Consider the following 12935-nt stretch of genomic DNA (forward strand, 5'->3'; position numbering starts at 1 on the left):
TCTGCCAGCACCATGGCAACATGGAAATAAACAGACCTTCCAGATTCCACACTTACGTCATCCCCTTGGCAACCAAAGGGCTAATCAGAGCAGGGGCTGCCATTTACGGTCCAAAAAAAGAAGTCGAAGGCAAGTTTGAGGATCCGGGTGTTTGGTTTTTTGTTTGGTTTTTTAAATTAAGCTTTTAATCCTTGGCCAAGTTGAAGCGGCAGCAACGCGAGTCACTGGTCCAAACTGATCGTTAACGCAGAGCCCGTCTTTTCCCCACGTACGGTTTGCAAATGGCTGCTTTGACTTTGTCATGCCGCCCTTTCGGTTCATCAGTGCCCTCGTCCCTCTAGCAAGAAGCCAAGCCTGGGTGCCGTGGAGCTTTATTTATTGATTGATTGATTGATTGATTGTTTTCTTGGTGTGTGTTTCCAGGGTAACAGCTGGCGACGGACGCTATAAAGACTCCCCGAGGCCTCCCCCAAGGGAAATGTCCAAGTCTAAAGGTCCCAGCCGAGCTGGCAATTATGGCCCTAGCACCTGTAGAACCTCAGGCACAGCACCAGGGGGAGTCAAGCAGTACCCACCAATCAGTGCCAAAATCAAGGGTGAGTGAACTTCTCACCCGGGGAAACACATTGGAACTAAACCACGTTAGGGGAGAAATAGCCCTACTTGTCCCTGCTTTGCTCCAGCTAGAGTGAAAGAGTTGCCTCGATACCATGGGGATAGGCAGAGAGATAGACGGAAGAATACCTGGAATAAATGGGAATTACCCAGTACAGTATCCCAAGATGACAGATGGATAGATAGATGGTGCTGCTGATGCTAATAGTAGTTAATAATAGTTAGCACTTCTCATCCTAAGGCAGGCAAGTGAGCATTTTTATAGATGGATTTGCTCTAGATAGAAAGTCAGAAAGACAGAGCTGGGGGGTGGGAAAGGGACTAGTGGAGAAGCTCGTATGTATGGAGCCAGACTGGGTCCAGTAGGCCACAGCCAGAGTTCACAGGGAACCAGCATCTCTAGGTTGTGCCTGTCTTAGTGGGATGCCAATGGCTGCTCAGGCTGATGGAGAATTGGTTACATCTGGTTATCACTGTGGCTTGTGCAAAATCTGAAGTAATCGCATTCGAACCAGGGAGTAACTCCTATAGGTCATCTGCAGCCTGGGAGGGTAGGAAACAGAGGCGCTGGAGGCCTTCTTGTTAGGTCAGTGAGTCTCAAATGATGGTCCATGGATCACTGCCAGAGCCCTGCAGAGACCTTCCAGTAGTCCATAATTGACAGCCAAGCAACAGAGCTTGGAGTGTTGGGATTTGGGGGTCCATCGGGGAATCTTTCTCTTATGAAGAGATGCTTTCCAGGATGGAAAGGTGAGAAAGCTACAACCGTATGGGACAGTCACCTTTGCAGTCACATTTCCATCTGGGGCTGTAGGATACAGAGAGCAGAGATTATCTCATCTGTGCCCTGGAGTGACAAGAGGGAGGAGGTGATACCTTCCATTAGGGACGGTAACACCTACACCATGGAGTTCTGGAGAACAGGAGGCTAGGAACCTTCTGGTCAGGGTAACTCCTTCAGGGTAAACCTTCTGGTAACTCCCATAATTATATAACCATGCCAGGGAACGGGATAGAAGGCCAGTGGAAGAATAAAGACCTTGTCATTAGAGGATGGTTACCCTCATTATTAAGCTCTGAAGAATGGGGTTTAGGGCAGGAGGGCTAGAGACCTTACGGGACATTAGTCACAAGATCGCTTCCTTGTCTTGGACTGAGATGATACATGGGTAGGAGGAGAAAGGAGCTTCACAAGGAGCATAGGGTGTGACTCTCTTCTGGTTGAACCTTTTATATAAGTTAAAGGGGGGGCTGGCCCGTTCCTCTCTTTATGTTAACATTGTACATTCACATTTCCGTTTGCATTCCAGGGCCAGGGGCTGGAAAATATGGCCGGCAGCCTTGCACTGGCATCAGGAATCATGACTTCACCATGTTTGCAGAACCAGCCTACACAATGCGTATAAAACACACGGAGAAAAGTGAGTTACAGACATGGAGCCAGATCCTCAGCCCGTGTGAATTGGTGTCGATCTATTGACATCAGTGATTTACACCAGCTGAACATCTGGCCCACAATGCCTTAGAATACAAAAATCCAAAATGAGTTTGAAACTCTGTAGTCGGAGGGAAAGACAACCTGACTAAGCCTCAAAGGCCCAAGGACTCAGCACCTGACGAGCATGTGGATAGTCTTAGTCCCAAGTGTCCATGGACCGAGCACCTAACTTACAGAAGGTTACAGGATAAATGACATGTGCTACAGTCCCTATGGGAGAAATGCATTGCTTCTTGGATGTCTCCTACCCAAATGGTAGCAGAGTGCAGGAGTGTTCCTGTGGTGCTATCAGCCCATGGGCACAGAACCAGCCCATTTCTGGCACTTTGTCCTGGTTGGGGACGAAATCTTCAGCACAAAGACATGTGGTCATCATGCCCAGCTCCTCTAGAATCCGAGTTCTAAGGGCTCTAGGGGAAGCTAGAGGGACCAAAAAAGTCAAACCAGTGCAAGATGGTGAGTTGAGGGTCAGATCTCTCAGCTGTGGCTTGTGAGCTGATACTTCCTGAACTGAATTCTTCTCCTTTCTCTTGTAGTCTTGGCTGACACAGTCAGTCCTGGTGCCTTCTTCATAGACCCTCACCTCTCCCGCTTTGGGTGGTGGAAGCCGTCGTCCTTCTGCATACAGAACCGAGAGAAGAGTCTAAGTGAGTAGCAGTAACATGGCTGGTCTGTTATTTCAGTGCATTCCATGATGGTTAGGGTATGATGGACAGATAGACGAGTGTAGTGTCACAGGTTACTTGGAACGCCTTAAAATTAAGTGAGGTACAGAACTCTGAGCTTTTCTGATCATGTCTGCACTGTGTGACTATCTGCCCAGCACTCCCTAAGCCCACAAAGTGCTGTCCCAGTGGACTAAGTGGGAAAACTAGAAGGTTTCTCTGGGGGACTGTCTTCTCTGGTTGTTCCATTCTTGGGGCGGAATCTGGAGACTAGGTCCCCAGGACAGTGCGCCCATAGGTACCTACAGTAACCCTGAGCGCTGGCATCACAGTTCCTGTCACACATGCTACCTACCTCTGTCCTGGTGCCAATGGCAGCAGCTCTCTCATCCATCTGACTGGCTCCCAGTCCCCTAGCCCCATGTGAGCTTAATCAGGGGCACACCCATGCATTGGGAAAGATCTCAGTTCAATGGGTTTTGGATCAGGTCCAGAACCAGCTGTTGCTCCACCTAGCAGCTGTTAACCAGGTGGGGGACTGTTTCCTTTTTAAAGCAGGCTCCCCACTTGCTGCCATGGACTCTCTGGCCCTGAAAAGCTGATTCTGTTGTGCTTCCCACCACACAAACCTTGGAAGGCAGCATGCATGGAACGTGCTGAGAACAATCACATACGCTCGCACCAGGAGGAGTTAGTTACTCTTTCATAATTTCTTGGCATACGACAGCCCAAGCCCTCTCGGTGCTTTCGCAAAAAATAACTAACACATTGGATCCAAGCAGGCCAAATTCATACCCAGGGCAAGCCCATTACACTAGGGTGGAATCTGGCCCATTGATTCTCACTGGGCCAGCTCCTCTGCTGGTGTGTATTAGCCTAGCTCCATAATGGAGCTACATTGGTTTACACTAGCTGATGATCTGAGCCTGCATCTCCTAACCTAGCTGGAATTCTGATGACATTTATGAAGTCTCGCCCTGCATGGGGATGAAGGAGCCAGAATGTAGTTAGACCTTCTAGGGACCTTGGTGTTGCAGTGGGTAAATGCACTAGTTTGTCTTCTCTGCAGATGTGGGTTTCAATACGACATTGACTGCAACTGACATGAGGTTGAAGGTCTCATCCTCGCCCTTAGTGGGCATTTGTTTTAGCATGATACCACCGGAGTTTGTCATCACTTCAGTATGCTCAGGAACATACTGCACACCTTCAGTGCTGTTCAGGAATGGCCCATGGCACTGGAATAGCAGCTCAGAGAGAGGTGCATTGGTAGAGCTGTGGGAGATACAAGACTGGAAGAGCAACCGAATTATTTTAGCACGGTGGTGCATTAGCGATGTTATTTGGGAGGACAGTCACTGAATAACCGGGCTATTGGAGGCCAGACTCCACATGCATTGCTACAGCTGCCGGTACTTCCCCCTGCTCTAACCAGGGCTATCAGTGTCTAACTTACGTGTCCCCAATCCACCTAATGTTTATTAAACAGACGCTCTGCAGAGGGTCCCAGTTGCCTTGTGCCTGTTTAACAACACACCCACCATTTGGTAGATGAGCGGGAAAGACCTTTACCCTCTCCTCTTGGTGAATCAGGGGCTGATCTGCAGCCCTTTCAGGCCAGTGGAAAGATTCCCATTGACTTCAGTGGGCTTTGGATCAGACTCTAAGGTGGTTTGTTTTTTTAACATTATTTAGAGAGGGCAGACACGTCTTCTCCCATGTGACCTCCACATCCTCTTTGGGAATCATGGGGTGAGGCGAGAAATGTATTTAATGGGAGGAAAAAAGTTACATTGATAAACTTCCTATAGATGCATACGCTCCCTCCAGCCACTATCCAGGCTTACCAGACACACAGTGGACAACTAGCAACAGTAACTGGAAACCTCTAGCTTTCCTAAGCACAGGAAAGACTACACGTAACAGGGCCACAAATAAAGTAAACTGGCAAAAATGCCATTATTATTAATTATACAATCAACAATAATAATCGTGCTGAGGATCAGGACCAGAGAGGACCAGGACCAGGAGCATGGACCAGGACTCTTATTGTGTTAGGTGCTCTACATATACAGGACCAACAGGTGGTCCCTGCCTCAAGGAGCTGACAGTCTTAGCATATGTTACTTCAACTCGTGTTAGAGAGACAGAGAGCGCGAGTGTGTACTTCTACTCCCACCCTCGCAAACACATGTGGCTTGTTGACAGCAGCCACATCTGGAATTTTGTTGGCTCTATCCAGCTGCCTTCTCTGCCTCAGCTCAGGGAGCAGGTGATGGGAAACATTGTGGCTCTGTGTAGCCGTTAGAAGCAGCTGGGCAGATGTGTAAATCCCTGTAGGGTTTGGTTTATGCAGACGAATGGGAAAGGATAACAGCAGGGGCCAATTTGGATTGTTCAGTAAATCCAGAACACCTCATCTTCCTAAAGCTGGGGGACTTGGAGAGTCTGAGTATGTGACTGCCTGAATGAACAGACAGCAACGCCAGTCCAAACCATGTGGAAATAATGGCAAGGAATCCAAGAGGGTTATGTAGCTTTAGTTTCATAATCGAGAACTTTGGAGGTTAGCTATGGAATTAAAGATAAGCAACCATGAATGACAATGCCATTGAGGAGTTTAGTGGTGATATCCTACACCACCACAGTGAAGTCCTCTGTTATAATAACTGTGGGGAGAGGGACGTGAGGTTCCCGTGCATGAGAATTGGCTGTCCTGCATCGCAAAGCAACTGCTGACAAGTCTGTCTCTGATGTCTTCAAATAGTTGTGCCCATGTGAGGGAGGAAGGCTGGTCTGCAGGGTAAGGCACAAGACTAGGTGCTGGGAGACTGGGGTTGAATTCCTGACTTTATCACAGACTTCCTGCGTGAGTCTGGCCAAGGCGCTCAATACCTCAGTTGCTCAATTTCCTGGCCTGTTAAATAGGCATCAGACTGTTATGGCAGGTGGCCCTGTTATATATAGTCTTCCAAGTTCTTTATTGTTTAGCATGTGAACAAACATTTGGTCTTGTGAAGACATGCTATGTGGTGTTAGTTTGGGGTGAGGCAAGGTTCTGTGTGGCGGCAGCTTCTGGGGAGGGAGCCCTGTGAGCCGCAGGAGAATTTGCTCTCTGAGTCAGTTCCTGTGGCGGTTACCCCCTGGGAACTGGGCACTGGCGTGGGGCTGATTTTCCTGGAAGAAGAGATTGCATGCAGTTTGTGACCACCTCTGTTCCAGGACTGACAGAGCCCCCGCCCAATCCATGTGGGCCAAAGACCAAATCTGAGGGAAGATACCCCAAGAGTTTCAGCCAAAAGGCCTCCAACTCAGGGACCCAGAGGGCACAGGGAAAAAATAGAACATCACAACTCATGATTGTGTAATTGAGGGATGCTTGTGAATATGAGTCCAAGCCAAGGCTCCTGTCAGAATACAGCCTGCTGTTCCAGATGATATCATTTCCAGCTCCCCACAGAAACCACACAGCCCACAAGGGCACAGCTACTTCCCTGGGCGTAACCCTGCAAAGAGGAAGCCAGATTACCTCACGTCTTGATCAACCTCGCATCCAGAGAAACAGCAGGCTCCTGCTCTGCACAGAAAGCTTCGTCTACTCCTGTGCTGACAGTGCATGATGACATCTCCAGACACGAATATGCCTTTGGCCTGCAGGCAGATATGCGCTAAGTGGCATTCCAGACACCCATCTGTCACGTATGGGTTGGGATGTGGCAGCTGGTGTGCATTGATACAGAAATATAGGAGAGGGTATTGCTCAGTTTCAACTTCTTCCTTGGCTCCATCCACCTGAATTCTCAGCTCCATCATTGTACTCTGCTGGCCCTCCTCCTTTTCCCTTCTGGATAGCCCTCCTGTCCTATCCCCTTATTTCCTTGCTGGACTTGTCCCCTGAACAGACACCTTCTGGTCCTTAAACTCTGAAACTTGTCTCCACGTCATCCCAACTGTACCACACCAATTTGTGCCTTTAGACTATAAACTATTTGGCGCAGGGACTGTAATTTGTTTGCCACATTTCCCTAAGGTCCTTCCAGGCCTGCAGTGCTGTATACACGGCTAATAACAACATGCAAACCAAGCAGTGCAGGAGCTGAGGACCTTCTGGACCTAGTAAGGATCTAGTAGCTTGCTCAGGGGGCTTCTGCTAGGCTCTGGCCACTCCTATTGCTCTTAGCCCCCTGCTGGGCAAGTAGTCCTCCTTCCAGTTCAGTCTGGCATCGGATGGGACATCCTCTGCCCCTTCCCAGCTGTCCAGGAGGAGAGGTTGCCAGCGCTGAAGGTTCTGTCCATGCTGCCATGGGAGTGTGTGAAACTCCAAAGGGAGGTGAAGGATGTGCCACCATTGTGCTTGCTGATGTTCTCACACCTCTGTCATGTTATCCATTACACGACCCGCTGTGTCTGTCCCAGCAAACCCTTTTGGGGGTTAATGGTTTGAATTACCAAGCGCACTGACTCATCTGGCCTGTGGCACTTACTTAGTGAGCCTCTTAAAGGTCAGTGCTGAAGGGCTGGGATGCCTGTTTAAGGCAGGGTGTACAAATGTATCTCAGCCGTTCACTCGGCACCTATGACAGTCACGCCAGCACAGCATCCAGCCCTCAGTGCCTAATGTGGGCCTTGCTTAGAATGCCCTCCCTTTAGCACTGCTCGATCTGGGCAGGTCAGTAGCAAGCAGGGCAGACGAGCTGCAAGCCGGAGGGGTCACCAAGAGAATGGAACTGTTCCTCAGGAGAAAACACGGCTCTTGCTGGAAGAGGCAATGAGGGGTGAAGACCCTGCTGCTGAAGTGAGCTGGGCATTCAGGGAGAAAGAGATGAAATCGGTCCCCTGTGGAAGTGAACAGAGGTGGTGGGCTCTGCGTAGAAGGGCTTTGAAGAGCGAAGATAAAGGCAGGAGGTCCCCGAGGAGAATAGACAGAGAGGCCAGCACTAGAGCCCCAGGGGAGATGCTGATACCCGTAATGAGAGCAGTTAGTGGCATGTCCCAGCTGGACCCAAGCAGCAATAGTTGCTCTGGTCCTTATTAACCAACTGGCAGCCGGGGAGAAAGATGAGCAGAAAAGCCACCGTGCCAAGCATTGCTATTGCCTGTATTTCTATGCAGCTGCTAGGGCCTAGAGGCCTGAGCTACGTGGGCTGCTGCTTTAGCTTCTTCACTTGAAGAGTTCATCGTCCCAGTGAGGGGGCGAGGAAATAAAAAGCAGCTGATGGCTTGTGCAGGTCGGGTCCCAGGAGCCCTTATGTTCCCAGTGCATCATTGTGTGGAAGAAGGGTACAGACAACGCTCTTCAAGAGCTCAGCAGCCTGGAGCCAGTTGACTCACTCACCACAGATGTCTCGGAGGGGCAGCCCATTCAAAGGGAGAGAGAAACAGAGGCAGCGAGCACAGTCTGGTCATGGCCTATGGGAAGTGCTGTGTTTGGGAGCTCCCAGATAACAGTAATGAGGGAATGTTGCAACCCTGATGATTTCACCCTGCCAGATACTCCCCAGTCTGCTGTACTGGACCCCACCCTGGGGGCTCACAGGCTCTTGCTTGTTGGGGGTGGGCAGAGTTTAGGCACTGTTTGTGGGCCTCCAGGCAAACCCCCCAGGTGCAGACCCCACGTCTGACCCCATGGTCCAATTGCATGTGCTGGCCAGTTGTCTCCCGCTTCAGGGATGGCGTGACAGTGTAAGCAGGTACCACTCAGACACTGCAAAGGAGTTTCTGAACACACAGACACACATACACACACTTTACTCATAGAAAAAGCACAAGAGGTATACAGATCTGTACAAAACTAACAAATACCTGCATGTAAATCCCTCCTTCCAGTGTCCTCACCACTCTGATTACCCTGTGGGTTTTGGGCCACCCTTTTAGGGATCCCAAGTCCTTCCTGCATCCCTCTCCTCAGGCTCAGCCTTCAGCTTCGGGTCTTCCTCTCCTTCTCTGAAGATGACTGGTGAGAGAGCTTCCTTTCATAAAGCTGCAGTCTCCTGTGTCAGGTGACCATCCTCAGTCACTTCAAGTCCCTTGTCAGGTGATCCATTGCTTGGTTTCCATCTCACCTGGAAGGATGGGTTTCTCTGGGCAGTAGCTAGTTCATTATCCAAGGTGCTTGCCTTTCAGCAGGAGGCCCTCCAGGTTAATGACCCTTGATTGCTCTGCATTGTCAACACTTCTTGGAATCCTAGTCCAAGATGGAGGCAAAGAGACAACAGGGAAGGCGCAGGACAGTATCACAACCAAAATGGTGCTTACAAAACAAAATGAAGACATACGCTACAGATATAGATTAAATCGTTGTGATGCAGACAGGCCTGTGAAAGGAGAGGAGATGATGGAGAGTCATGGGGACAGGGCTGGGGCTATTTGTGTGGTCAAAGGAGGGCATATTGTTTCGGGCTTTCTTAGGTGAGAGGTAGGAAGGTAAAACTGAGGTGCTCTAATAAGGATTTGCCTTGGGAATCTGCCCATGTGGCCATTAGAGAGGCCCAGGGAGAAAGCGGAGATGAATGAGGGTGATAAGCATTCAGGTTCCTGACTGCCACTTTGGCTCTGCAGGCAGGTGCTTGGAGAGTCACTCACTGCACTGGTCCCAGCTGTCCCTTGTCAAGCACCATGGGCAGAGGCAGGAGGCTTCCCTAAGGCTCAGGCTGCAATGGAACCAGATGAGCCTTGTACTGACCAAACCCTGCCCCCATTGCAGTCAATGGCAAGGCTCCCATTGGCGTCAGTGAGACCAGGGCCTGGCCTGTTTCCTCTGACCCTCCTGCCATGTGAGCGGAGGTGCTGAGGGCCTGCTGGCCCCTCCCTGGATCTGCTTGTGTTTGGGGTCGTTTGGCAGGACCCTGTTTAGCTGGTCACCTGGCCCAAGCCTCTCCGTGGCCTGTGCATTACTATGAAGATGGAATGAGGGCCGCGCTTCTGCTGCATAAATAAACAGGGATTTGCCAGCAAACCCGCATGTCCCCGGCCGTCGCCTTATTCCCATGGCCCAGCGGGTGTCTCCCCCTCAGCCTCATGCCCATCTGGGCTGATGTGTCACTGCCCTGACCCCCTAGAGTCTGCTCCATGGCGACATTTACCCTGGAGGGAGAGCGGCAGGAGAGGGGGGTCTCTTCCCGGGTTCACTGGTGATAGACAGTACCGTGCCGCCTGCTGTCTCTGGCCTCTGCACTGCCCCTGCCTGCTCTGGCTCTGACCTGCCAGCCAGTCTTCTGAGCCTTGTTTCACTGTAACGCTGCAGGGGCCTGGGGCGCTGGAACGGCTGTGAGAAAACCACAGCGCAGAGACTCGTCCAGGCCCCCACAGGGAGTGGAGATCAGGGCTGCTGTGTGTCCCCCTGAGCCCCTGCAGTCACTGCTCAGAGAGTAGGGCTGGGAATGTGCCATTTACCAATCCATCTCCTGAATGCCATGGCATCAGGGCGTGACGCTGGGGACCTGGCTACCCCCTCCAAGAATGGCCCTCGCCCTGAGGGAGGGGGTATGTACTGAAGGCACAAAGGCCAGTCCATGCCTGAACACCCCTTGTCTGTGCAGAAGTGTGTGTGTGTGAAACACTGTGCAGCTGTTTGCCCCCCAGAGCAGCAGGATGCTGAGCAATGTCGGAGGGGTCGGCATTGCCTGCTGGCGGTGCTCTCTGGCTGTGGGAAATCCAACACACTGAGATGGTTTCTTCAGAAAAGCATCAATAACATTTACAACGGGACAGCCCTGGCTGATTGGTTAATGCCTCAGTAACTCCTCCAAGGGTCGGAGCAGCCCCTGCACCCAGGAAGGCTGCAGTTACCTTGAGTCCTAAGGCAGTGCCTGGACCCTCTTGGTCTGATGTCCCAGATCCATGTCTTTGGAACAGCTCCTCTTTGTGAGCTGGAAATGGGGTTGTCCCAGGAGATGTCTCCTCCTCTTCTTGGCACAGGCCACTTTCCCTTCCACTAGAGCCAGAACAGTGGGCTGCTCCCAGGGATCAGCACACCTTTGGGTGGGCCCCCGCACTATATAGTGAGGGGACTTGCTTGGTCGTGACTCTCCATTGACTAAGGGATATGCTAGTATCTTCTTGGTTAGCCAGCATATGAGGAGATATTTGACTTGTATCACGGATAGAGCTCTCATTGACTTCAATGGGAGCTGGGCAGAATCCTTTATGGGCCCCAGGGAACACAAAGGGTGGGATTAGATTTCTTAGTGCATCTAAACCCTGGTGCATGGGGTTGGGGTGGTACAGGAGTGCATTGTCTTCTGGGCTTCTAAAATTGCTTTTGGACATGTGAGTCTCATTGAAAATGTGTTCTAAAGGGAATCACATGTAAACAGTGATGGCAGCATGAGATTTTCTTGGAGTCCCCAGGTGTTTATAATATCAGGTGGCAGGAGACAGCTAATGCACAATTTGCCTCATATAAGGGGATCTAGAAGGCATGAATCCAAAGAGAAGGCAGAGTGCTGGTGCAGCAATGGGGAGAGGGGATGGGGCTACTAGGGGACAGGCAGGACAAAAGAGAGACCAGACTGTGCCAGAAGCTGTTGCAGGTAGCACAATGTCTGACAAAGTCCTGTGACAACTAACGGTGATTTAATGGTTGAAAATGTCATTCAAACTTTGAAATATGTGAGTTTTGCCCACTGCCAGGCATAGTGAAGGCAAGTGATCTTAAAAACGTTGGGCTAGATCCTCGGTGTAAATGGGTATCATGCCATTGAATGAAATGGAGCTGCACCGATTTACACCAGATGAGGGTCTGGACTGATTCTCAGGGCTGATGCACAATGCCCTCCCCTGTTAGCATCCCACCCCACAGCTCTACGAATGCACCCTCCTTTCTGACTGCTGGTCCCCTGCATACAGCTCTGCCAATCCATCTCAATTCTATCCACACCATTTCCCCAGGCCAGAGACACTCTGGTAAGACAGAAACTCTTTTGAAATGCAAGCCACGTTTGAAGTGAGGTCTGCTGTGGCCAAAGGCCTGTTGCATGACCCCACAGCGGGCACCAGCCTACACCTCAGGGTGCAGCCAGCTTCGGAAGTAGGCAGAATCCAACCCTACCAGAGTAACATTGATACCAAACTGCCTCTTGGCTCCCAGGTTTGATGAGCACACCTGCCCCAACTGAATACTACACAGAGAAGGTGCATCCGCAGGGGGAACCCTACGCACCGGCTTATTCCTTGGCTGACCGCACTCGTTACCGTGAAAATGATCCCAACCCAGCTCCCAATGCCTATACCCTCCCAGGGATGCTGGGACCTAGACTTCCCATCAAGCCATCTGCCCCCTGCTACAGCATGGCCTCCAAAATGGACATGTGGAGCAATGCCAAGGAGCTGGCGAGAGTCCCTGGCCCAGCATCCTTTGTTGTGCCTGAACCGAATGTCTACTTGCACCGGCAACCTGCCTACAGCATGTGGAGAAAGTACAACTTCGTAAGGGACTCTACTCCAGGGCCGGCGGACTACAAGATCAGCCGTGTCACCATCACCAAGCCGAGGGCCCCGGATTTCAGCCTGGGGATCCGTCACTCCGAGTACCTCACCCCCCTGGTTATTGATGTTATGGAGTGAGCCAGGCCACTACTCTGGGCTGTGGTCTTTTCTTTCCCTGAGGCCCCAAGCTGGGCAGTGACCATGTGACACCAGCATATCACTGCATATTAGTCCTAGTAGGTACAGTGCACTTGAGGCCTGATTCAAAGCCCTGAAAAGTCAATGAAAAGACTGCTGTTTATTTCAGTGGGCTATGGATCTGGCTCTTGGCTTGAGACTTTCTGACTTCTGTCAGTGAGGTTCACAGCGTGATATGACTGCACTTGCCCAATGCTACCCCCTGCTACCCTCACGCTACCCCCACGGCTGGTCTTGTAGTCCCCCTCACATCACTGAATGGTTCGCTCCTTTGTTTTATTTTTAAAATAAATCAATAAAGCCTGTTTATTTTTAGCCTGGTTTTAGGGTGTATCGGGTGAGGAGTTTAGCTGTGATGTTCCAGTATTATCGGGGTTTCCAGCCCCTCCCAGGCGCGGCATTGGTCAAATAAGGACACCCGTTGTTAAAGCCAGATAAATATTGATCGATGTATTTTTAAAGGAGCTGGTTCCCGACAAGCTCTGAGCAGAGAGCTGCTGTGTGACCAAAGGATCCCCTGTGGGCAGGGCACG

The 12935-nt window shown here is 50.9% G+C and overlaps 1 protein-coding gene across 1 annotated transcript; it reads left to right on the forward strand.

The window, feature by feature from the left end:
- Positions 1-478: 478 nt before the first annotated feature.
- CIMAP1C (ciliary microtubule associated protein 1C) lies at positions 479-12342 on the forward strand (the record flags this gene model as incomplete). The annotated part of the gene is made up of 4 exons (XM_084640928.1): positions 479-596; positions 1926-2036; positions 2650-2760; positions 11867-12342. 4 exons carry the CDS (start codon positions 479-481, stop codon positions 12340-12342), a joined length of 816 nt encoding a protein of 271 aa, XP_084497054.1.
- Between the last annotated feature and the right edge of the window lie 593 nt (positions 12343-12935).

The sequence above is a fragment of the Lepidochelys olivacea genome, assembly GCF_965140295.1.
Source record: "Lepidochelys olivacea isolate rLepOli2 genome assembly, chromosome: 10".
NCBI lineage: Eukaryota > Metazoa > Chordata > Testudines > Cheloniidae > Lepidochelys > Lepidochelys olivacea.